Below are 22116 nucleotides of genomic sequence, written 5' to 3'. Positions count from 1 at the left end.
GGGGACCTGGTAGGTGATGGATGATGGGTGGTGGATGTAGATAATGGGATCCTACTATAGATGCCATATCATATCATCACCTTCCTGTACCTATATCCTACCTACAGTATCTTTCCCCAGGGTCCTGCTCGGCTTCGGGGCGGGACGAGCAGTGAACCGTCACTGTAACTGCACTAATGATCACCGTTCTGTAGGGGATTCGTCCTCGCTGGCTTCGACTATGGGCGCTGTATATCCCGATGACGAACAAAGAGAGCCATTATTACAGAGGGGCAGCTATTTCTTGGATGGTATGTAGTAATAGTTAGTTATATTGCAGTCACAGCCCCTACGAAGTACCTTACCGAGTACTGCCTCGATACCCAATGCCACACCCACGGCACCACCCACTAATCACCCGCTGCCACCCACTAAACCCCCCCCGACGAACCCCTACGAACCCCCAGCAACCCCTATCAGCCCCTATAATCCGCCTATAATCGCCTGCAAACCACCGCTACCACCACCCCCTCCGCCCTCCATGCTTCCCAAATTCCAGTCCAAATCCACAAAGACCTAACGGGACCCCGTGCCGCCGTTCTAGTGTCCAATCTCCATCTTCCGTCTCCTCCTCACCACCACCACCAAGGAAAGATTACCACTCTCCCTCCTCTCCCTCCCTTCGCCTTCAAGCGTGTCCACCGATCGAACGCGTAGGAAAGAGGAGATTCTCGCCAAGTCGAAGCAGCAGGACCAGAAGCAGCGCAGCGGCTGGTGTTGTATCGGGTTTTCGTCGTCTCATTGTCGCGAACAGTTTTCTATCCCTACCTTCGTCGCACATCGCCTGCCTTCACCACCCCCTCGTCCTCGTTCTCGTCCTCGTCCTCGTCCACGCCCTCTTCCTCGATATCTCTCTCTCGCGCGCCCACGTCTCCGCCCTCCCGATATCCTTCATTTTTACCATACCACGGCCTCGATCCTCCGGATTGAAGCCGAACGATCCCACCCCGCCTGTATCGGTGTCGAACCTGCCCACCCCAGTTCAATCGAGGAGCTAGTCAGTCGAGGAGGAAAATAAACCCATCCCTTGATCCACCCCACAACCGGTCGGTGCCGTGAAGTTAAAAAAAAGCCATTCACAATATGAAGGTTAGTGCTTGTCACCGTCAATGGAGGGGTATGAGTTGCGGCGAGGCTCTCCGCTGACCACATTCACCGTTCTAGGCTCTCAGGCGTAGCATAAAGGGGGAGAAGGACTCTAAACCTCAACATCTATCGCTAGCCCCGAAAGCAGCGGTTTCCATAGTTCCCCCTAAGAAGGTACGTCGCACTCTACGAGGCCGGGGAGCGCGCCACACTGACGCGTGCTGTTGTGCTAGGTAATTCGCGCACTTTACGACTACGAGGCCCAATCGGGCCAGGAGCTATCTTTTTCAAAGGGGGATTTTTTCCACGTCATCGGGCGAGAAAATGATACGGATTGGTATGAAGCATGCAATCCCGCTTTGCCAGACGCCCGCGGGTTGGTACCGGTTGCGTTCTTTCAGGCCTTGGGGAAGACCGAGCGGGATAGTGGACAATCAGAGACATCTCCTCAACCCGTGAGGATGCCCGATCATGACTCGGGATACTCAGATACATCGGGTTCCGGGACTCTGGTGGGTACAGAGGCGCAGCGCCAGTCTAGGACAAGCGGTAAAGGTTCCGGTGCCATGGTTTATGGCATTGTGATGTATGACTTCGCCGCGGAACGACCAGATGAGCTGGATGCAAAGGCAGGAGAAGCGATTATTGTTATCGCGCAATCCAACCCGGAATGGTTTGTTGCTAAGCCAATTGGGAGACTCGGCGGCCCTGGATTGATACCGGTTTCCTTCATCGAAATACGAGATATGACCTCGGGTCAAGCTGTACCAGACGCGCAAGATGCGGTTCAAAGAGCAGGGGTACCAAAGGTGGAAGAGTGGAAGAAGATGGCGGCGGATTACAAGAACAGCAGCATTACTCTGGGAAAGTTTGAAGTCCCGAATTCACAACAGCAGCAGCAACAGCAGGGGTTGGAACAAAGTATGGGCCGGATGAGCCTCCAGCAGAATGGTCGCCAAAGCCAGGGGAACAGCCAGGCCTTCGTAAGTATCCCCTCGTTTGTATGCCCAGAACCAGGGACTAATTCGCCGCAGCAACAACAAAGCAGGCAATCTCAGCAAGCCAGAACTATGCAACAAAACCAACAACCGCAGCAGAATCCTTACACATCACAACTCTATGCTCCCATCTCAGCCCGGATCCCTCGTTACTGTTTTGCAGAAGACAAGTATTGGTTTGTCATCGAAGCTGCTTTGGAAGACGGGCGACACTGGGAGTTGTCTCGGTATTACGAGGATTTTTACGACTTTCAGATTGCCCTCTTAACTGAGTTTCCCTCGGAGGCTGGAAATACAGGTACCCAGAAGAGGACGCTACCATATATGCCAGGCCCAGTCAACTATATCACGGATGCGATTACCGAAGGCAGACAGCATAATCTGGACGCCTATGTCAAGAACCTTCTCACACAACCACCTTACATTTCCCGGTGTGTGCTGGTGAAACAATTCTTTGCACCTCGTGAAGGCGATTATGAAATCGACCCAAACACTGTGAGTGATGAATATCGATTGTCAGGCGGGTCGCAACAGTCATCGAGTGATTCGCCCTCGAATGGGGCATCTCGACAATCCTCGCGTGGCAACCTAAATGGAGCAGGCTATTCAGGACTTACAGCAGCACCAGCAAGAAACTCACCCCATCAACGAAATCAACCTTCGATCTCCACAAATGGAAATGGCCAGCAATCATCGGCCCCCCAAAACCCTGGTAACTCTTCTTCTCCGGCTCTCAATGGACAACAACAACCGTCCGCGATGAAGGTCAAAATTTATTTTGGGGACGATCTTATTGCCATCCGGGTGCCGACCGACATTCAATATCAACAGCTTTACCAGAAGATTCGGGATCGTCTAAAGATCCCCCAAGGCGACGAGATCGCCATGTATTACAAAGATGAGCCCAGTGGAGAGCGACCAAACCTGTTGAGTAACAACGATCTCGACATTGCACTTGGGAGAAACGATAAACTCATCATTTACGTCGAATATAACTGATTATAAACTTAACGTGCCAACTGGTCCCGAAGTCCACAAGACTTCTGACCACCACCACGCTAGAGGACATGTGGCGACGCGCATGATGAATTAATCGCCCATGTCGCTCCCTCCAAGCTGGGTCCGAATACTTTATTTTACACTTACACCTTCTTAATCTGCTTCAGATGTACAGACCATTGCGCGCGTTAATAGTTGCCCATTATTTCACAACACTGGCCAACGAAACCACATTCACTGAGTCTTGATCCGGCAGATATCACCATTTTTGCTTTTGAAGAGAAAATGACTTTTTTTGGGAGGATGCGATAGTACATCGGCGGAATACTGGCGTTCAATGGGCGTTTTTACGTGTTTGAGAAAATTGATTCTCTTATTATTTGCAAGAACTGCTGAAAGACGAGTTGCATATGTTTGGATGAAGCGGGACATACCATGATTTTCTATTTTATGAACTTACGTATAGGAGGTGATAGGATGGGAGGGCGGTCTGGGCGGTTGAGGATAAGGGATGGGCTATCATCCACGGCGGTGATGACGGGAAGCAATTGCGCGTACCTATGCTATGATATGTGATGGCGGTTCAAAAGCAAATGATCAATACCCATATCTTGTCATGTCAACAGACGATCTCCTTGCTGGGCGATATATGTATACAGCTATCTCAAATCCTATCTGTTTCGAAGTCATGGGCAAATGAGATGCGTACAAGAAACCCCCTCACGTTCTTCTTGATGCCCCAAAAATAGAATTTGTAAGGCCACGCTAGAGCTCGTGCCACACCCTCGTAGACCCCAAAACCTCACCATAATACCACCGTCGCCCACCTCTCGCACCTCCTCACTACCCTCCCAGGCTCCCCATCTCACAACTACCCTCACCAACCTCGCGAGACATTCGATATCTATATCGCAGCCTTCTCCCCACCACATCTCCCGTTTTCTTCCAGTGACCCATCACTAGGTGTCGCTGGCTTCCACTGGCTATCGCGGCGCACCGCCTGGCACAACAACATCGTATACAATGCCACCACTCCAGCTCCGAGATCAATTCCCCACACTAAAGGCGTTCAAAGAAGCGCTTCACGCGTGGGCCATCGAAGCGCATTTCGAGCCGCGAATCCTGAAATCGGACACCGGCCGTGTGCGCGTGGGCTGCAAACGCGACCCGAACTGTCCGTTCGTCATCCGATGCAACTGGGAAAGGAAAAATGGGAAGGAGCCCGTAGCCAGAGTTACGGTGCTGAGGGATCGGCATACGTGCTTGAATGGCATCGAGTGGACGGCGGCTCAGCTCCAGGGCGCCATGGGCCATGAGATGAATGGCGTTGGCAATGCTATGAATGGGGGCATGAATGGTGTTAATAATGGCTTGGGTATGAATGGGATGGGTGGTCCGCCCCAGGTCGAGATAAGACAGGATGGGGAGGGGAATATTGTGGGTGGTGCGAGGGTTTTGGGTCCTCGGAATCCGGGCGACGTATCGGGACCTCCTATTGTTCCTGTGCTGCCGAAAGTACAAAGGAATAGTGCCTCTAGGCTGCCGTTCTTGATGGAGATTCTGCCGCGCTTGATGAATATCCAAAAAGAGACAACGCCTATAGAGATCCGAGAATGCCTATTAAGGGAATACGGCGCCGAGGTCCATTTACAACAATGCCGGCGGGCGAAGACGGAGATCCTGAAGAAGAGGCGGGTGGGAGCCGGTGGGGAGGGAGAGAATGCACAGCAGGGGAATCAAGAGGTGCAAGACCCTTCACGTCAGGCTCAGAGCGTGGATGGGATGGGTGATAGCGAGAGCGCAAATGAGGCCAGTCAACAATTATTCGGCGATATCAACGCCAATGGCACAGGTGCGACGCAGAACCAGCAGCAGAGCCCGCATGCCTTTGCGCTCCACACCGCAACAGGTGTTGTCGCGCCTGTTGTGCCTGATAGGGGTGCGGCTGCTCTTAGAGCGGTTGGTGAGACGCCTATCAAATGCCCGTATTGTATTAACCTCCGCTGGATGAAGAGCATCCAGGATGCTGTCGAGCATATGAGTATGCATGTTACCGTGTGAAACAAGAGCTGGGCAACACGAAATGGAATTCAAATACCCGGAAACGCCACCGGCAACCCCTGAAATGGGTCGGGGCTTTGTTCCGTGGTCAAATCAGACTTATATATGAGCTATAACTGGTGGGTTTGGGGACGTCGAGTTCTGATACTCGAAGGAAGGAAGGACATGAGAAACCCCTCCGTGCAGAACCAGTGCGAAAAACACGAACGCATGGATATGCAAGGTAAGCCTGTCTTCAATACCTCCGTCCGACATCAATAAGTCAAGTATAACTAACACTTTCCGTCTAGTTTGCCACTATATACTTATATGCAACAACTGGATTATGAGGGCGCCAGGACTCTGTATCAATTACGCTCATCTCCTATTTATGGAATGGTTTTGGGTATTTTGTTGTTTAGAGTAGGGGTATATAGTTATCACTCCCGTCGTATGCCGAATCAATAAACTATTGAGCAAAACGCAAAGGCCATTTTTATTGCCTCTTATTTTTTTACCTGATCAATGATTCTGCTACGCGAACTATATCACAATGGCTTTCTCCCGAAGTACGAATTTCCACTGGTGAGGGACCATAAGAGGTGTTTGATTAGTTTGGAAATGAAATGATCCATGAACGATCTATACCAGTATTCTACCTTTATAAGGTATAACAATCTAAACTTCCACCTCTAACCGCTAAATAGGTATCCCATTATAAACATTCTACGCCGCATTATTCCTAATCTCGGCATCCGCAACGGCCTTCCTCCAATCCGTCCTCCACAAATACAAACCCTCCGCAACCGTTACCAACCCTAGGGCAAAAACAACACCACTCCACAGACCCTGCAACTCCCAGCCCAGCCCAAACGCCGTCCCAAAACTGATCGGCATCGCAATAACATAGTAGCAGAACAGGTTTACATACCCCCCAATTTCCTGCTGGCCTAGGCCGCGGAGGACGCCGTTGCAGGTGCATGCTAGGGCGTCGAAGAGTTGCATGGCGGCGCAGACGGGGAGGACTGCGGACACGAGTGCGATGACGGCGGGGTCGTTGGTGAAGAGTTGGGCGATGTGGTGGCGGAGGGTGGAGAGGAGGATGATGTTGAGGATACCAACGATGGTGGCTATTATTACTGCCTAGAGTTTCCCGTGTAAGTAACATTTATGGTATGGTTCGTAGCATGGGGGTTATGGGAAACGCACCACTTTTGCACTCGTCTTTGCGGCATCAGAGAGCGTTGCACCGATGAGATTGGCAACGCGAGTTGATGTAACTATAGAGATAGGGAAGGGGATTTGGAATGTCAGAGCTGATATGGTCTGTAGGACGCTCTGTGCTGCTAGATGGGTAGTGGAGAAATAGCTTGATGCCAAGGTAAGTATCTCGAATGCCAGAAATTCGGTTTCTACCATGAGAAGTCCTGGAAGAGCAAGTTTAATCATGGGTCCTAGAGGAACGTTTAGCACAGCTAGTTTTTCTGGGGGTTGGCTTTGGTAACGAACCCCAATTATGGAAGGCTTTCGTTGTGAAGCCATTCCAGCACTGATGGCCGTCAATGAGCCAAACATAGAGGAAGAGGAATAGGGGTAAAAGATTATCGGTAACAGCTACAGCGATTGGGGCCCCGATGAACCCCCATTTGAAATGCCACACGAATAGCCAATTCATGAAGGCATTCAATGGAGCACAGATAAGAAGGACGTAAGTGGTTGCAGAAAATAGTCCCTGGGATTGCACAAAACGCTTCCCTGCTTCGAAACAGGCATAGCCAGGAGCTCCAATCAGCAAAACACGCAGATAGAGTCCCGCAAGCTGTGCAGATTGCCGTTCGGGCACGATCTTCTCCAAGATCTTTTCAGCACCAAGCCAGCAAATCCCAATGGGGATTGTCACAAGCATGAGGAAGTACACCATACGTTGCAATTGGAGCCCAACCAGCTGCCTCTTTCCCGAGCCGTAAGCTTGCGCACATAGAGTATCCAGACTCGTCGCAAGGCCCTGGTATATAGCATATCCGGTGATATTCGCCGTCATGCTGGCCAGACTAACGGCGCCCAGCTCGATGGTGCCCAGATGCCCGACGGTAAATATACTCGCAACTGTGAGAGAATACTGCAATATAAATGTCACCACTAGGGGACATGAGTATTTGATGATCGTCTTCGCTTCTCGCTGCCATGTGGTCTTGATCTTGCCTGCGGCCACAGCAGCCTCCCATTGTTGGTTTAATCGTTCGTCGCGAGTTCTATGGGACTCTTGAGCTATTGGCTGAGGAAGTAAAGATGATGTTTCGGAGGGTTCTGCCGCGAACAGAGGTGTTGTCGGGCTACTTTCTGGATCTGTCTTCTTTTCTGGCACTTTTGTGCTAAACACTCGTCTATATGCCCGATTCAATGCGCTTCTTTCACTCGGCGGTTCTGGGTTTTTGGGCGGCGCAAGATGATTGTCCCTCAATAGACTTCGCTCCTCGTTTATTAGGTCCTTCGACTCGCTTTTGGTCAGATACTGCGTTTCCGCAGCGTGGGGCGCGGCGATGGTTGGTCTCGTTCCACCAAACGCCACAAAACTCGATCGGCGGTACGAGCTGGCCATTGCATGTTGGGTAGCACCTGGTAGCAGAGTTGAGGCGTCAGAGGGTTCCTCTTTTGAGCTACGATCTTCCGAAGACTCAGGACTTCCGGTTTCGACTTCGTCTTCGACATCGGAGCACTCTGCAAGATCCCGCTCTATAGACTGGTGTGCTATTGGCGAACTTGGGATATAAGAGTTGCTACGGGGTGATCGAGCGACAGAGCGGCTCCTCTGGGACCGGCCTCCTATTGGAATCGGTGGAGTGGACATGATCGAGTACCTATTGATAAATACTTCGTAGGCTGCCCAGGACTTCAATGCGGGCCGATAATTGATATTGATAATAACACGCTGCCAACGGCCAATTTCCACTCAGCCAGACAGACCAAACACAGCGTGTATGTCATACATCTAGTACTGGAGACTTTTGGGGATTTATACTCCAAGGGAAGAAGCAGAGTGTAGGAGTACATATGTACCTGGGTATTTCAGAGAGAGGGAGTCAGAGAAAAAACATTAGTAGTGACTGTGACCCAAAAAAATTAAATCGATAGATCCCTACAAGACCCCTCGGCTCCCTTCCCTGACCACCACAAGCATTTTCTCCGCCCCGCGGTGTTTACGAGACCCTGTTTACCCCGCCGCGCCCGCCACCTGCCAAATCAGGCCAATGGCTGCCGAGTACGGAGCGCCAGTGCGCCCCCAGTACGACTCTATGGCGGACCGGGCCCGCCATCGGCGCTGCAGGATACCTGGGTACATTGGTACATTGACTACTGAACTGAGACTAAGGGCACCAACGTCGTGCTCGCGTGGATCGTTCGCATCATTCCCCGCAGCTCTCCAACTCCAACAGCAGTGGGAGGCTATTGATTTCCCTTCAGAGCTCTCTGCTCTCTGCTGTCTACTCTACTCTTGTTAGCATTTGACCTGCACCTGCACCTACAGCTACAGTTACAGCTACAGCTACAGCATGCCCCGAGCAGGCGACATAGAAGAGGCCATTTCACCGCATGGTAATTCCCGTTCTCGAGAGCCCTCGTCTCATTCCCAGTACGTCTACTCCCTAGTCTCCCCTTGGGCCTCCTCCGCCCTTTCCTTGCTTCTTTGTCCCAGCCCCAGCTCAATAGTTGAAATGAAACGAAACGAAACAAAACAACGGCTTTCTAAGTTATCTTCCCACTCTCCATGTTGTCTGATAAGTATGCTCAAACTTAAACCCCCACAGACGTCGCCGCCAGCCACCCCCCTCCTCCTGTCTCCCGCCATTCTTCAAAAGCCCACAATATGGGTCTCAACCTCCTCACAATGCTCAGCCAGCAGCAACGGATATCGAGCCGGCCGATGAGCGGCCCTACATGATACTTCTTGGTATGAAGGTGCCGTTCGGGTGGTGGGCGGTTCCACTAGTCGACAATAATCATAGCGACGCCCGCGACCACTGCGCCAACGAGCGTACCTTTCTCTCATACCTGCGCCTCAGCATGTACATGTGCATCGTAGCCGTCGCCATCGTCGTCTCCTTCCACCTGAAAGTCCAGCCGACAGACCTCGAGCTGCGTATGGCCCGGCCTCTAGGCATCGCGTTCTGGTGTTTGAGCGTCGTGTGCCTGGTTATGGGTATGGGTAATTATATGAAGACGGTCAAGAAGTATTCTCAACGGGTGGCGATCGTGCAATCAGGATGGAAGACTCAATCGGTTTGTACCCCGCATATGATTCCCCCCTCGTTTCCCTTCCCACCTTTCTATCTAGATTGAAGGATCTAGAAGTAGATTCTCTCACCAGCCCGGTCCCATCCTTGTGGAGGAAAAACATGCTGACCATATCCCGTGTCGTCCAATAGGTCTTCATATTAATAGCATTCTCTATTGTAGGAGTCTGCATCCTCTTCCTTGCTACAAATTCGAAACGAACCTGAAGTTACAAACATCGTATATTGCCATTATGTCTTTCTAGAGTTGTCAGGAACGGTATTGAAAAGTTTACATAAAAACACTAATAAGTACAATATCGATACCGTGGTGCCGTTAATTTGGACGCATGACATAGCGAAGGGAGTTGTCTGGAATCTTTTGCATGTATTTAAAGGCGCTTTTGCTTTTTGATGGATGCCCTCTGAATATCCCGCAAATGAAACCTCGTTCCGGTCACTTTGACTTCGAATCGTGTAAATTTGAGTTTCTATGTTTCCCCCCTTTCTATTTCGCGAAAGGGCCATTAAACGTATCATAAGTCTCTCCATTATTGGCTCGGAACATAGGAGTATAAGTCATTTACGGTGAACTGCGATGTTATTAGTATCTTAAAGCTCCAGCCCATTCACCTTTGATATTTGGTATCTGGTATAAATATATATCAAAATAAGCAGAATCCCCTTAACAACTGGGGGCAGGCGACCAGGAAGCGTTGGTGTAGTGGCCCTGGACGCTCCGCCAGAGATAACAAGAGGCTAGGGGGCAGTTGGTTCAACGTTTCTCGGTATCCAACGCGCCGCGAAGATATTTCTTTTGCTATTTTATTCTTTAATAGCTTCCTTTTATTTTTGCAGTCTCGGTTGGCTCTTGTGCTGGGACAAGCGACAGTAAGGTTGGCGGCATATAAAAGGTCATAGACTTATTAAGCTGTGCTATTTTGGAAATTTACGTCCAATCCGCCTCAAAAAGCGTTGCACAGCAGAAGTTCCCTAGCGCGAGGCTGAAGCTCTGACCATCTGAGCACCTTAATGCCTATGAAGTTAGGCTGCATTATTGATGCCTCAGGTTGTCAGCGAAATTAGGGCTCCCTCGCTAAAAACATTCCCGACTCGCACGCATGCATTTCAAGATTTTGCAACGGAAGTCGACAACATCACCAAGTACGTTATTTCAACAGCGCAACGCAGTCCGAGTCGTCAAGCTAACAGTCCACTGTAGAATACTCAAAATGGGAGACGCAGAAATCACAGCATCCGCTTGGCGGTTAGTGGAGGTTGGCCGGGTCGTCCTCGTCTCATCAGAGGCCAAGCTTGCCGCCATCGTGGAGATTATCGACCATAAACGTGCGTTACAGCAAGATCTGAGAATTTGGAATTGGAGAAGGGAATACTGACGAAAACAGGTGTCCTAATCGACTCACCATCTGTTTCCCGCCAAGCCATCTCCCTCGCAAATGTCATCTTGACACCCATCGTCCTCACTATTCCTCGATCTGCGCGTTCGGGCGTCGTCCACGCTGCATGGGAGAAGGGCTCGATCGATTCCAAATGGGCTGAGAGTTCTTGGGCGAAGAAGCGGGCACAACGGGAAAGACGACGGGCGTTGACAGATTTCGAGAGATTCAAGGTATGGGGATTTTCCTCGTGATGAGGAATGCCACCGCGCCAGGAGCTAACAGAGGTTTAGGTTATGCGATTAAAGAAGCAAGCACGCTTCGCCGTCCGGACATCCCTCGCAAAGGTCAAGGCTGCAAACTGAAATGGGTTCTATCAGGGAGTTGGGGCTGCGCGCATGGGCTGCATGGCTACATAGGGTTGCTGGATTCCTTGGCTTCTTCAGAGAGCTTGACTAAAGTCAGCCATAGAGGATGGATGGATGTCTGTTAGTCGCCAAGTGAAACGGCAAGAAATGATATACCCTACCTGATTCGTTTCGCTGTCTCGGAACATACGTGTCTGGAATTCCGTTTGATTGTGATACGGACTGTAGGTTTCTTGTCGGAGAACCTCTACGGCGCTGTAAGGGCTTTATTCGGGCCACCATTGACAACAAAACCGGACACAATAGCCACAATAGCGATGGCAATAAAGCGGGGATTCTTTGTCGTCGAACACAGTGGCTACAATCTGAGGTCCTACAGCTTTGATCTGAACAAAACCTTTCTTAATTTCTGTTTTTTGTACGGCTTTGTTTAGCTTCTTGCCAGCGCAACAGAAGCATGCACAAATACCGCCCGGTTTTCCTCCCCTTTCACTCCCAAACCATCAGAATCAGTCTAGTCGCAGCAACCATAGCAATTCCGGCAACGACCCACTCCTCACTACAGCCTTTTCCACCACGGCGAAGTTTGAAATATCGATTGACGTGACCTCTGAGGATATCATATCTGAGTCACTCGGCTCATACACGACACTATGGCAGGTGTGTGTGTACTTCTGGCTATAGGTGTGTGGCTATTGGTAAGCCTCTTCGTCATATGCAGTTTTATCGTGCTGGCGACGGCTTTCCCCTATTTGGTCCTGGGGCTGGTATCCCATGTATCGACAGTCATTGAGCTTGACAAATGGATGGATCAGATGGTTCAGACCGATGAAGGCAGAGCCAGTCTCGAGTCATGTTCTCCTGAGACTCGTAGCCCCCTCGAAGCTGATCGCAAGATCAATGCCCAGTAGTTGATAGTAGGTATAGTAGATACAGTATTTATTCATTTGAATATTTTGCAAAATTTGTTTTCTAACGCGTGCCACAACAGTGCAAGTTACTTGGGAATTGCAATAGGAAGTTACCTACGACGTGAAATGGCTAGAGTCTTGCAAGTGTAGGCCCAGCTCGAGCTACAGTAGGTACTTGCCTGGTGCGAATGAGGAATTTATTAATTTACTAGTCACTGTATCACATCCTTTGATAATTATGCTGCGTATATCTAGACTACTTGTAAGCTATCGTCTCTTTACAAATTAAAACTGAAAGCAGTACTTTTTTCCTAGGGGATTGGAAACAAGGCTGAAAACCCCTCCAAACACGTGATAACAGCCTCGGCCGAACCACGTTTTTAACCTCCGCATTGTTCGCCTCTGATTGGATGAGAGCTTCAGGGCTCGTGCCAAGCCTGTCGTGTTTTCACCGCGCATCAGTGGTGGAGTTCCACTGCTTACATATTTCGTACGGCGTCCGACATCCACAGCCCTGACCACGACCTACAACGCCCTGGCCCTGGCAATGTCACAATCTTCCTAACTTAGTGCACCAATTTCCCCAGGTAGCTTTACTCAAAGAACTCCGACTTCAATTACGACTTTGCAACTCTCCGAAAGCTCCATGCAGGGGACTAATTCTTCCGTATTTATGCCTCGCCCAAAAAGATAAACGATAAAGCTCAGGGCTTCTCTAGTCCAACATGTCTTCTCGAAGACCTGCCTCGGCTGATTCGACGGAATCCGGTCGAACAGGATTGCCCTCGTTCAACCAAGCTGCCCAGCAACATGCCCCGACGACCCCGAGCGGGCTGCGCGAGGCACATACAATATCCCCAACAGAAGATGCAGGATATGAAGATGGCTTAGTTGCTGGCGGGGCAGGAAGCAGTTCGAATCCGTATTTTGCAGAGGTGCCTACGGATCCTGTTGGAGACGACACCGCTGCCGTGGGGATGTCTGGCTCTAGTGATATTGGGAAACGAGCGGTGACGGAAAATACGTCCCTGTTGCGGAAACCGTATGAGCTAGTTCCAGGGACACCGCACGCTGGGCCTTGTAATCATGGTACTTTCAGTCCTGGGTTGGGAAGCCGCACTGGCAGTGTGAGAAGTGGCCACAGCGGCTATGGTTTTGGGGGACCAGTGTCCAGGAGTGAATTGGAGAGCGTCGAGAGCAGCAGCATATTCGGGGGTGTCTTTGAGCGGTTCGGGTTGAAGAATGGATCTACCACGACCAAGAAAAAGAAGAGCACAACTAGGCACTTGGCGGAGCAACATGGTATTAACAATACAACTACAATGTACGTCCTCTTACTTTCTCCATATAATACCCTTTTCGTAGTTGGTTGCTGATGTGTTATACCGTGTCAGGTACTTGTCATATTATGTGCCCTTCTTCGCCTGGATCCCACAATATAGATGGTCGCATTTTCGAGGTGATCTGGTGGCCGCCCTCACGGTATCATCCATATATATACCGATGGCCCTTTCGCTTGCCTCAAATCTAGCGCACCTTCCGCCTATCAATGGACTATATTCCTTCGTCTTCAGCCCACTTATCTATGCGATATTGGGTAGCTGCCCTCAAATGATCGTTGGCCCCGAAGCGGCCGGAAGTCTATTAGTGGGCAGCGTAGTTAGGTCGACCGTAGACCATGGGGAGTCGCCAGAAGGTGATGAATTGACACATGCTAGAGTCGCAGGTATTGTGTCGGGTATAGCTGGAGCAGTGATATTCATTGCTGGTATAACGCGCCTGGGATTTCTGGATAGCGTTCTCAGCAGGCCCTTCCTGAGAGGGTTCATATCTGCCATTGGTTTTGTCATTTTTGTGGACCAGCTAATACCGGAATTGGGTCTTGCAGATCTGGCTACTGAGGTTGGAGGAGTCAACCATGGAAGCAGTGTGGATAAAATAGGCTTCCTAATTGGTAACGCGCATCGAGCGTCGAAAGTAACTGCTGCCGTCGCTGGAGTAAGTTTCGCCGTCATTATGGTCTGCAGGTGAGTTTTGTGTCTTCCAGTTGGCCCAACCTCTAACCGTCTGATAGAGAGATCAAGAGGCGTCTTCTGCCTAGATATCCTTCTGTTGCATATTTTCCAGACCGATTTCTCGTTGTTATACTGTCTGTCATTTTGAACTGGCAGTTCCGCTGGGACAAGCATGGTCTTGAAATTCTCGGCGAAATAAAACCGGCCTCAGGGAATCCTTTTACCTTCCACTGGCCATTCCAACTCCAGCATATGAAATATATCCGGGAGGCAATGGGAACTTCCTTCGTGATTGCACTACTTGGCTTCTTTGAGTCATCTGTAGCTGCCAAAAGTCTCGGTACTGGGGAGAACATAGGTGGAATCCAGGGCATCCAACTCAGTGCAAACCGGGAACTCGTAGCCCTCGGTGTAGCCAATCTGGTTAGCGGATGTTTCAGTGCCCTGCCTGCATTTGGAGGCTACGGACGGAGCAAGGTGAATGCCAGTACCGGAGGTAAAACTCCGATGAGTAGTATCTTTCTGAGCATCATTACTCTTACCAGTATCTTGTTTCTTTTGCCGTCCCTGTATTATCTTCCTGTAAGTCGGACCGCCGTTACCCCGCACTCCCATAACCGTCTAACATTTACCAGAAAGCGGTTCTATCCTCAATGATCAGTGCGGTGGCATGGTCTCTCATCGAGGAAGCTCCACACGACATCTTGTTCTTTATCAAGATAAGAGGATATACAGAATTGGGGCTGATGGGCATCATATTTGCTGCGACAATATTCTACTCGCTCACCCTCGGGATCGCCATTGGTATAGGCCTATCCCTCATTTCAGTCATTAAGCATAGCACTCGTCCGCGTATCCAGATTCTGGGAAGAATACCAGGCACAAACAGGTTCGAGAATGCAGAGGCGAATCCGGATAAGATAGAATTCATTGACGGATGTTTAATCGTCAAGATTCCGGAACCATTGACGTTCGCAAATACGGGGGATCTGAAAAACCGACTGAGAAGACTCGAGCTGTATGGTACGACAAACGTCCACCCTGCATTGCCCAGAGTCCGGTCACCGGAACACAACAAAAACATCATTTTCGATATCCATGGGGTGACTGGCTTGGATGGGTCTGGAACGCAGGTACTGTATGAGATCGTTCGCGGATACAGAGACCGTGGGGTTACAGTATTTTTCTCGAGGGGGCCGGCTGAGGATAGCCCAATCTATGAACTCTTCCGCCGCAGTGGTATCATCGAAGCCTGTGGAGGCCAGGATCACTGGGTTTCCGACGTGGGAGAGGCATTGCGACTTACTGAGGTGGAAGATGCCCTGGAGGGTGACTGGATATGAAGACAGCACCTAGCGGCGGTTAGCTGTATGCATTCCTGTGGCGTTGGAAAAAGGAGCTTGGATGGATAAGATTCGTATTTATGCCTGCCCTATAATGCTGTGTAAAGTTAGCCGGAAAGCGTCTGGTTGTATTCGCATGTTGGTGGGAAATTATTACCGCGCGGTGTTGAGAGGGGATAGCAAATGAATGCCACGATATCTTCCGGTTAATAAATAAGAAGGCAAGTTCCGTTCGGGCGACACTTCCGGGAGTTAGATCCGGCATAGCTAGCTATTTATGGCCGCGGACTTGGAGGAAGAATAGGATTATGATGTACACGCAACCAGCCAAGAAGCCACGACTTAAGGGAGGGATCTGCATAGCCGAAGAAGCCCGGTGCTTGTATCAACGTCCAACCTTCCGGCATACTTCCACCATTGGAAAACCGACATGCACATCTGCCATGTCCACTCCACGCCAGCATTGGTATTGGCACCACTCGGTGCTGGTATTCCGTTGACCTCTTTATCTAACGACGCAGGGCGAGCGATCAACTGACGAGCCTCAAGACGTACATGTACTGTACAGTACATGCGGTCTGATTGCCCCTGCGAAGTGGACGTGACATATACTAGGACGCGCGGTCTGCACAATCTATTGCACCATGATCATGGATATGGGGTCGGTGAAGCAATCTTATCTTCCACGGTTATCGACCAGCCTTAGCCAGTGTTCACGCCGGGCCCATCGGATCCTGCAATTATGAAGCGTTGCGTACAACTCGCGATTGCCAGCATTTAAACTTTGGCAGACGGGGTACCACATGGCATTCAATATGAGAAACTTTCGATTTCTAGATCCACCAATCATGATCCCAAGCCAGGATCGAGGAATAGCGGTTCAAGTTGCCGCCGCTCCTGTTCAGGTACGATCACCAAAGTACTGATCTATGAAACACCGCATATACTTCCGGCTACGGTGTAGCTTCCAATCTTGTTACATTCCCCGGGTCCTGATGGTAACATATACACTGATCATCGCGCAACTCTAGCCCAATTTCTCACCCCGAGAAGTTCTTTCAGCCTCGGAGTCTTTCTTTGCGACTTTCCATGGGATGTCATGCAGTCTTCTTGTCCTCGGTGCCCAACAGGCTAAGTGGCTAAGCGATTTAGCATGATTATCTTTTGTAACAACAGGCCTCTCACATTTTCAGTCGACTTGAGTATGTATGTGCACTATGACGAGGCTGGACTCCATTTCCCCATGTTCGATAGCTGGGGTCTCCGCTAGTGCGAGGATGATGGGATCCCTTGTTGGGGATATATCAAGAGGGGATCGTAGGACGTGTATAGCGCACATATCCGCTGGTTCTTCTCCCTGTCGCACCATTGCGCAAATTTAAGATAACCGGATTCTGGCAGATCAACACATCCTTAATGAACCACTGCCAGGTTCGCCGAAGTCTATGGCAGCCTAGACTCACCCTAGGTTAAATTACAAGGGCAACGCTCCCCATTGGAGTAGTATCGGCCGGGCTGTAGAGTTCCAAGCCATTGGAAACTCTTGTTTTTATTTCTCACTATATACCTGCAACAGCTGCATAAACGATTGTTGAGTGCCGGAAAGGTCCACACCAATTTTGGTAAAAGCCGCGACCAGGCTGGGCCCGGATCATCGCCCTCATTGACAAGGTCCGAGATTGACCCTCATCCTGTCTCCGGCTTGAATATTAAGTTCTGTCAAACAAGCTTTGCAGGCATGCAATTCACTTAACCGATTCATATTAGATTATGATCAGGTGGGAATGGTTTGAAAACACCCCCACCACTATCAATCTCTTCATACCCCCGGCGTCAACGTTACGACGATCGCAAGATGGTGTCATGTACTATTTGTTCTTTGCGCGGAGTTTGCCGGATGAGTGTCCGTTGGACCGTTATCCAGTCACCACACTCTACAGCACGAATTTCTATCAAGGGAAGAGGAGCTATATATATGCTTTGCCTCGCTCTTTATATATGAGATTTAGAGCCAGACTTCTGCTTCCATCCTAAACAAAGCATCCGCCAACTAAGACTTCTCACCATGACTATCCGCGCCTTTCTTATCGCGGCTCTCCTCTCGGCCAAGTAGGTTCGAAAAGCCTCTATACCAAACAAGACTAACACAGCACTTAGTGGACTTGTAGATTCCGCCCCCGTTGCTCAGGAGTCTGCATCTTCGGTTCCTCACCCACACCCGTCCTTCACTGGTTCCTTCCCTGAACCAACTGGAAGCCATTCCCACCACTCTTTCACGGGGACTTTCTCTGTGCCGACTGGTGGCTTCCCACATCCTTCGCACACTGGGACTTTCTCTGTACCGACTGGTGGCTTCCCGCATCCCACGCACACCGGGACTTTCCCCCAACCAACTGGAACCCACCCGCATCCAACCCACACTGGGTCGTTCACTCACCCAGTGCCTCCACCTCCAGCGACTCTTGAGCAAAGGGAGCCTCAAGATTCTCTACCGACAGGCACCCACCCACACCCCTCCTTTACTGGCACATTTCCCATTCCTACTGAGAGCTTCCCACACCCTTCCTTCACGGGTTCGTTCCCTAAACCAACTGGAAGCCACTCCCACCACTCCTTCACTGGAACTTTCCCTATCCCTACTGAGAGCTTCCCACACCCTTCCTTCACGGGTTCCTTCCCCGAGCCAACTGGGAGCCACTCCCATCACTCATTCACTGGTACTTTCCCATCTTTCACTCGCCCCACAGGTAGCTTCACCGGTATCCCGTCGTTCACAAAGCCAACTGGGGTTCCGAGCTTTACGGGATCGTGGAGTACAAGACCAAGACCAACCCATACTTCCAAAGTCCCACCACCACCACCACCAGCAGAAACTACGTATTAAGAGTTTAATGGTCGTCTAGTGAGGCGCATGAGCGGGAGAGTAGAAGAGACGGTTACGTACGTTGTGGAAACTTGAAAGTGTAGGAAAATACATTCTTCCATTCGCTATATACATACTTCTGAAAGGGCGGTTTGGTGGCGGAGTGATGATGAGGTTGTCGCGATTGTATATAGCTGGGATTTTGAGGCGCGTGTTCGTTTAGGTACCTAGGTATATAGTGATATTGTTGACAACTCCTTCAAGATCGTACTTAGCTCAAGTGTAATATTCCCTACGTGTTGAACAAACGGACTTTACCCCTGAATTTTGAGCTACTTTGCATTTCGGTTCTAGGTTGAATTGCAGCCTGAGCCTTGCTATTCATATATGATGAGCCTCCCTAGTTACTTTATTCCAGGCTTATCAGAAGAGTGAAGCGACCTAATTACTCTTCGCCAAAGTATAGCTCTTCCTCTCTCTCGCTTAGCCATAGCCTTCGAGGCGGTGAATATCAAGATCCACAGCAAAAGAGTAAAAACAAAAGGCAAAAGCAGAATTATATTAATTAAATTAGATTTACAATAAACTTTGATATAAAGCTAGCTATCAACCCTCAAAATGGCAAAAGAGTTCGGCCCGGTGTCGAATGCCTACATCTCTTGTCGCGTTTTGTTGCTTTGTTTGTTCTTTTGTTGTTTCCCAATTTCTATCGTCCCTGGCGACCCCGTAAGTACAATTTGACCCGAACCACTTGACCAAATGTCACGCCCTTGTACTTCGGTAGCGGATATTTGTTTATTTTGTCTTATATATCAAAGGACGCGGTCGGTGGGATTAATAGAACAGGCAACTCCCACCGCATATAAATGACGTAATCAGCTCCCTCCACTCAACCCCGCCAGCTCCTCGGTTGACAAATTGATCGCCGAGATGTCAGAATTGTTAAAATTCATCACTGCTTTCCTCCATAGCTCTAAAGACCTCCTACGTACCTCTGAGGCTTTGATTAGGCCTCCCCCTTACTGCGACGACCCAGGTATGTACTGTTTAACAGAGTTTGTTTTTAATTACGTGAATATAGGCTAACTTCCGGCCGCAGTGCCGTACGACGTTCTTATCATTCCTTTACCTAGACCTCACGATTAAAGGCGCTAAATATATGCTTAAAAGGTGAGAAGCTGGGCGACGTGAAGACTTATAATATGCTAGTCCTGTCTAACACCTTTGACGAGCGGATAGAGCGGTGTAGGCCCATCTCTTAAAACCAGGCAGCGTACAGGCATACTCGAGAACTAGTATACGGCATTACACTACAAAATTCTGTCCTGAGGAAATTCCGTGCTGTCCATCCTCATAACTTGATAAGTTGTGACCTTCGACGATTTCATTTTCAATTTCGAACTCTGTATTTCTTCACGACGTATATCTTTCCTTGTTCGAACTCCTAACACCCTTCTCACATCAAGCGGCCGAGTCAAGCTACCCCGCCTGACTGCTACTGTCCCTTCGCGAATTGTTTATTGATAACTGATCTAACAACCTTTCGCTAAACTCACACTCACATTAACGGTCTCGGATAGGTACTAGTGGCATCAGAGCTCTCCTTTTCTCCTCCTGTATTTACCACGTTGGTTGCTTTAGATGACTCGATTGGGCGAGAATATTCCAACTTCCCTGGGCATTAGAAACACTATCGTCGATGGCTTTGCAGTTGCGAAGACAACGTTGAACGGCATACGCTGTGGATTTTATGGCCCAAGGAGAAGTGATCAGGGAGGCTCTTAACCATGTCTGGTTCACTATCTTCATACCTATTAGTCTGTTGTAGCTTGAGTGCTGGTGGGAAAATACTCACGAGGCTCATAAACACGACATATATTATACACCAAGATAATTGACCGTACCCCTCAGGTCTTGTTACGCTGGCCCCATTGCGCGCTCCATCCCTCGAATTTTTCCGTTGGTTTGCAACCAGAGCAGTCGAACTTTGAGTTGCAGTGGTCTTTGTGGTCTTAGTGGGCTTAAATCAAACGAAATTTTAGTTTCCTTCAAGTTGTGAGGCCATGCTGACTGTACTGGGCGGTTTCTGCACCAAGATCACCCGATTGATTGTGTTTCTACGTATCTGAAACTGCGAATCGCAGTCATTGCTCGGGGAGACCGCGCCGATGACGTTGGAAAGTTGAAAATGAGAGACGCTGGTTGTATGATGCTGCTACTGGTTCTCAAGGTATCGTTTGTTGGTGGTTGAATGATAGTGTCCCTCGTGGCTTAAGGACGCCGAGTCGACGAGAGGCTGAGTCAGTCGTGCCCTTCGAAAACTTCTCCACAGGAGGGGGTAGAGGATAGGTTGGTTAGGCCCTTCGCAGGAGGTATGGGATATAGGAGCAAAAGGGAGCACTGCGGCCAGAGTTATCCTATTGTGCTTTATGATTCAACAGGAGACAGAAAACGATGAGTCGGTTATGCCCTTCGCGGCTCAGATTTGCAGGAGGCAGGAAACGGAAAACTGAGTTGGTTGTGCCCTTTGCGGCTCGGCTTTGCAAGAGGCATGAGGCAGGAGACGGAAAGATGAGTTGGTTGTGTCCTTCGAAACCCCTCTCCAGGAGATGGGAGACGATGAGCTGTGTTGGGCCTTTGAAAATCTTCGGCTGTGTATAAGACAGGAGAGGCTAAATTGGTTGTGGGACTTGTGCCTCTCGACTCTCTGGTCAATGTGGCCATCTGTGCCGTTCTAGCCGTTAGATTGTGCGGTGATGGAATTGCATTATCTGACTTATTGGCGCTGTCTTGGATGGCAGAGAGTCGTCGAGAGTGCTGGGTTCGGCGTCTGCTGATCGAGGAGCGTCCTTGTGTATGAGTTGGTTGTGCCCTTCGGGAAGGCGGAGTACGGGGTACTCGACGCCTCGAGGATTGACACTTGATGGTCTTACAGGCAGCACCATGGGGCTACTGCCATGCCTCAGCATTCCGGCTACTTCGATTGTGTTCTTTCAGCAGAGGTTGTGGAATTTTCAATATTCTTGATCAGCATGCTCATTTGGAACCAGTTCCAAATGAGAATGCCGGAGGTGATTGTCGAATAGTGAAAATTGAGTTTTTCACCAGACCTCTTGAAAGAGCGAGCGCAATGTCGGTAGTAGCTGAAGGGATTGAAGCCTCGCATTTTTAACGATAAGTATGTTGGCGCTGGGGATAAGTATGTTGTCGCTGGAGATAAGTATGTTTTCACTTGTTAGAAAATTGAGGTGAAGAGGAAAGAAGAGCAAAGAGAGGGCCGGAGATTATATACATTGATGGTTTGTTTATTGCACTTTCCTTCGATAGGCCCTAAGATACAGCTGTATATGGAAGCCGCGTTCAAGCACATTTTAGTATGAGAATATCACAACCGCGAATTTTGAAATTACTCGATTTGTTTGTTATCTTCTAAACATCAGGAATTACCTGCCCGGTACAATCAATGCAGCTCTTAGTTGGAGAATCTGAGTAAATTTTAGCATCGTTACTAGCCAAAGGATTGGGCATGCTTACCATCGTTCCCATTCTAACGTTGGGTCTGCAGCTTGGCCAGTTTATCTCGTAAGTCGTCGATTTCGCGATCCTTCGACTTTGATTGTATTCTCTGAATGATAGGGATCCCACAGATAAACTTTACCCACGATTAACCCGTTCGACACGCTCAAAAATACGAAAAGCGGTTTCTGTGGTCCTTTCCACTAGGGTCGTAATCGTCCTCGTCATCCTCGTCTTGGATGGTCTGCCCTCCGGTGTGGGCCCGGCGTG

At 49.6% G+C, this 22116-nt stretch overlaps 7 protein-coding genes across 7 annotated transcripts; 6 read left to right on the top strand and 1 right to left on the bottom strand.

The window, feature by feature from the left end:
- Positions 1-1122: 1122 nt before the first annotated feature.
- Positions 1123-3122, top strand: BP5553_04148 (PX protein; the record flags this gene model as incomplete). The annotated part of the gene is made up of 4 exons (XM_032012771.1): positions 1123-1128; positions 1204-1299; positions 1359-2108; positions 2160-3122. The coding sequence occupies 4 exons, from the start codon at positions 1123-1125 to the stop codon at positions 3120-3122; spliced, it is 1815 nt and encodes a 604-aa protein (XP_031872464.1).
- A 1023-nt stretch (positions 3123-4145) lies between these two features.
- On the top strand, positions 4146-5183 carry BP5553_04147 (Uncharacterized protein; the record flags this gene model as incomplete). The annotated part of the gene is made up of 1 exon (XM_032012770.1): positions 4146-5183. One exon carries the CDS (start codon positions 4146-4148, stop codon positions 5181-5183), a length of 1038 nt encoding a protein of 345 aa, XP_031872463.1.
- A 705-nt stretch (positions 5184-5888) lies between these two features.
- Positions 5889-8010, bottom strand: BP5553_04146 (Uncharacterized protein; the record flags this gene model as incomplete). The annotated part of the gene is made up of 3 exons (XM_032012769.1): positions 5889-6305; positions 6372-6616; positions 6672-8010. 3 exons carry the CDS (start codon positions 8008-8010, stop codon positions 5889-5891), a joined length of 2001 nt encoding a protein of 666 aa, XP_031872462.1.
- A 703-nt stretch (positions 8011-8713) lies between these two features.
- BP5553_04145 (uncharacterized protein) lies at positions 8714-9500 on the top strand (the record flags this gene model as incomplete). The annotated part of the gene is made up of 2 exons (XM_032012768.1): positions 8714-8793; positions 8969-9500. 2 exons carry the CDS (start codon positions 8714-8716, stop codon positions 9498-9500), a joined length of 612 nt encoding a protein of 203 aa, XP_031872461.1.
- A 993-nt stretch (positions 9501-10493) lies between these two features.
- Positions 10494-11195, top strand: BP5553_04144 (Uncharacterized protein; the record flags this gene model as incomplete). The annotated part of the gene is made up of 4 exons (XM_032012767.1): positions 10494-10597; positions 10656-10780; positions 10840-11063; positions 11124-11195. The coding sequence occupies 4 exons, from the start codon at positions 10494-10496 to the stop codon at positions 11193-11195; spliced, it is 525 nt and encodes a 174-aa protein (XP_031872460.1).
- Positions 11196-12834: 1639 nt separating this feature from the next.
- BP5553_04143 (Anti-sigma factor antagonist SpoIIaa) lies at positions 12835-15467 on the top strand (the record flags this gene model as incomplete). The annotated part of the gene is made up of 4 exons (XM_032012766.1): positions 12835-13433; positions 13504-14136; positions 14184-14706; positions 14760-15467. The coding sequence occupies 4 exons, from the start codon at positions 12835-12837 to the stop codon at positions 15465-15467; spliced, it is 2463 nt and encodes an 820-aa protein (XP_031872459.1).
- Positions 15468-17532: 2065 nt separating this feature from the next.
- Positions 17533-18351, top strand: BP5553_04142 (uncharacterized protein; the record flags this gene model as incomplete). The annotated part of the gene is made up of 2 exons (XM_032012765.1): positions 17533-17576; positions 17625-18351. 2 exons carry the CDS (start codon positions 17533-17535, stop codon positions 18349-18351), a joined length of 771 nt encoding a protein of 256 aa, XP_031872458.1.
- Positions 18352-22116: the final 3765 nt, after the last annotated feature.

This window comes from Venustampulla echinocandica (genome assembly GCF_003357145.1).
Source record: "Venustampulla echinocandica strain BP 5553 chromosome Unknown scaffold_1, whole genome shotgun sequence".
NCBI classification, from domain to species: Eukaryota; Fungi; Ascomycota; class Leotiomycetes; order Helotiales; family Pleuroascaceae; genus Venustampulla; species Venustampulla echinocandica.
This window is presented reverse-complemented; position numbering and strand designations above follow the sequence as displayed.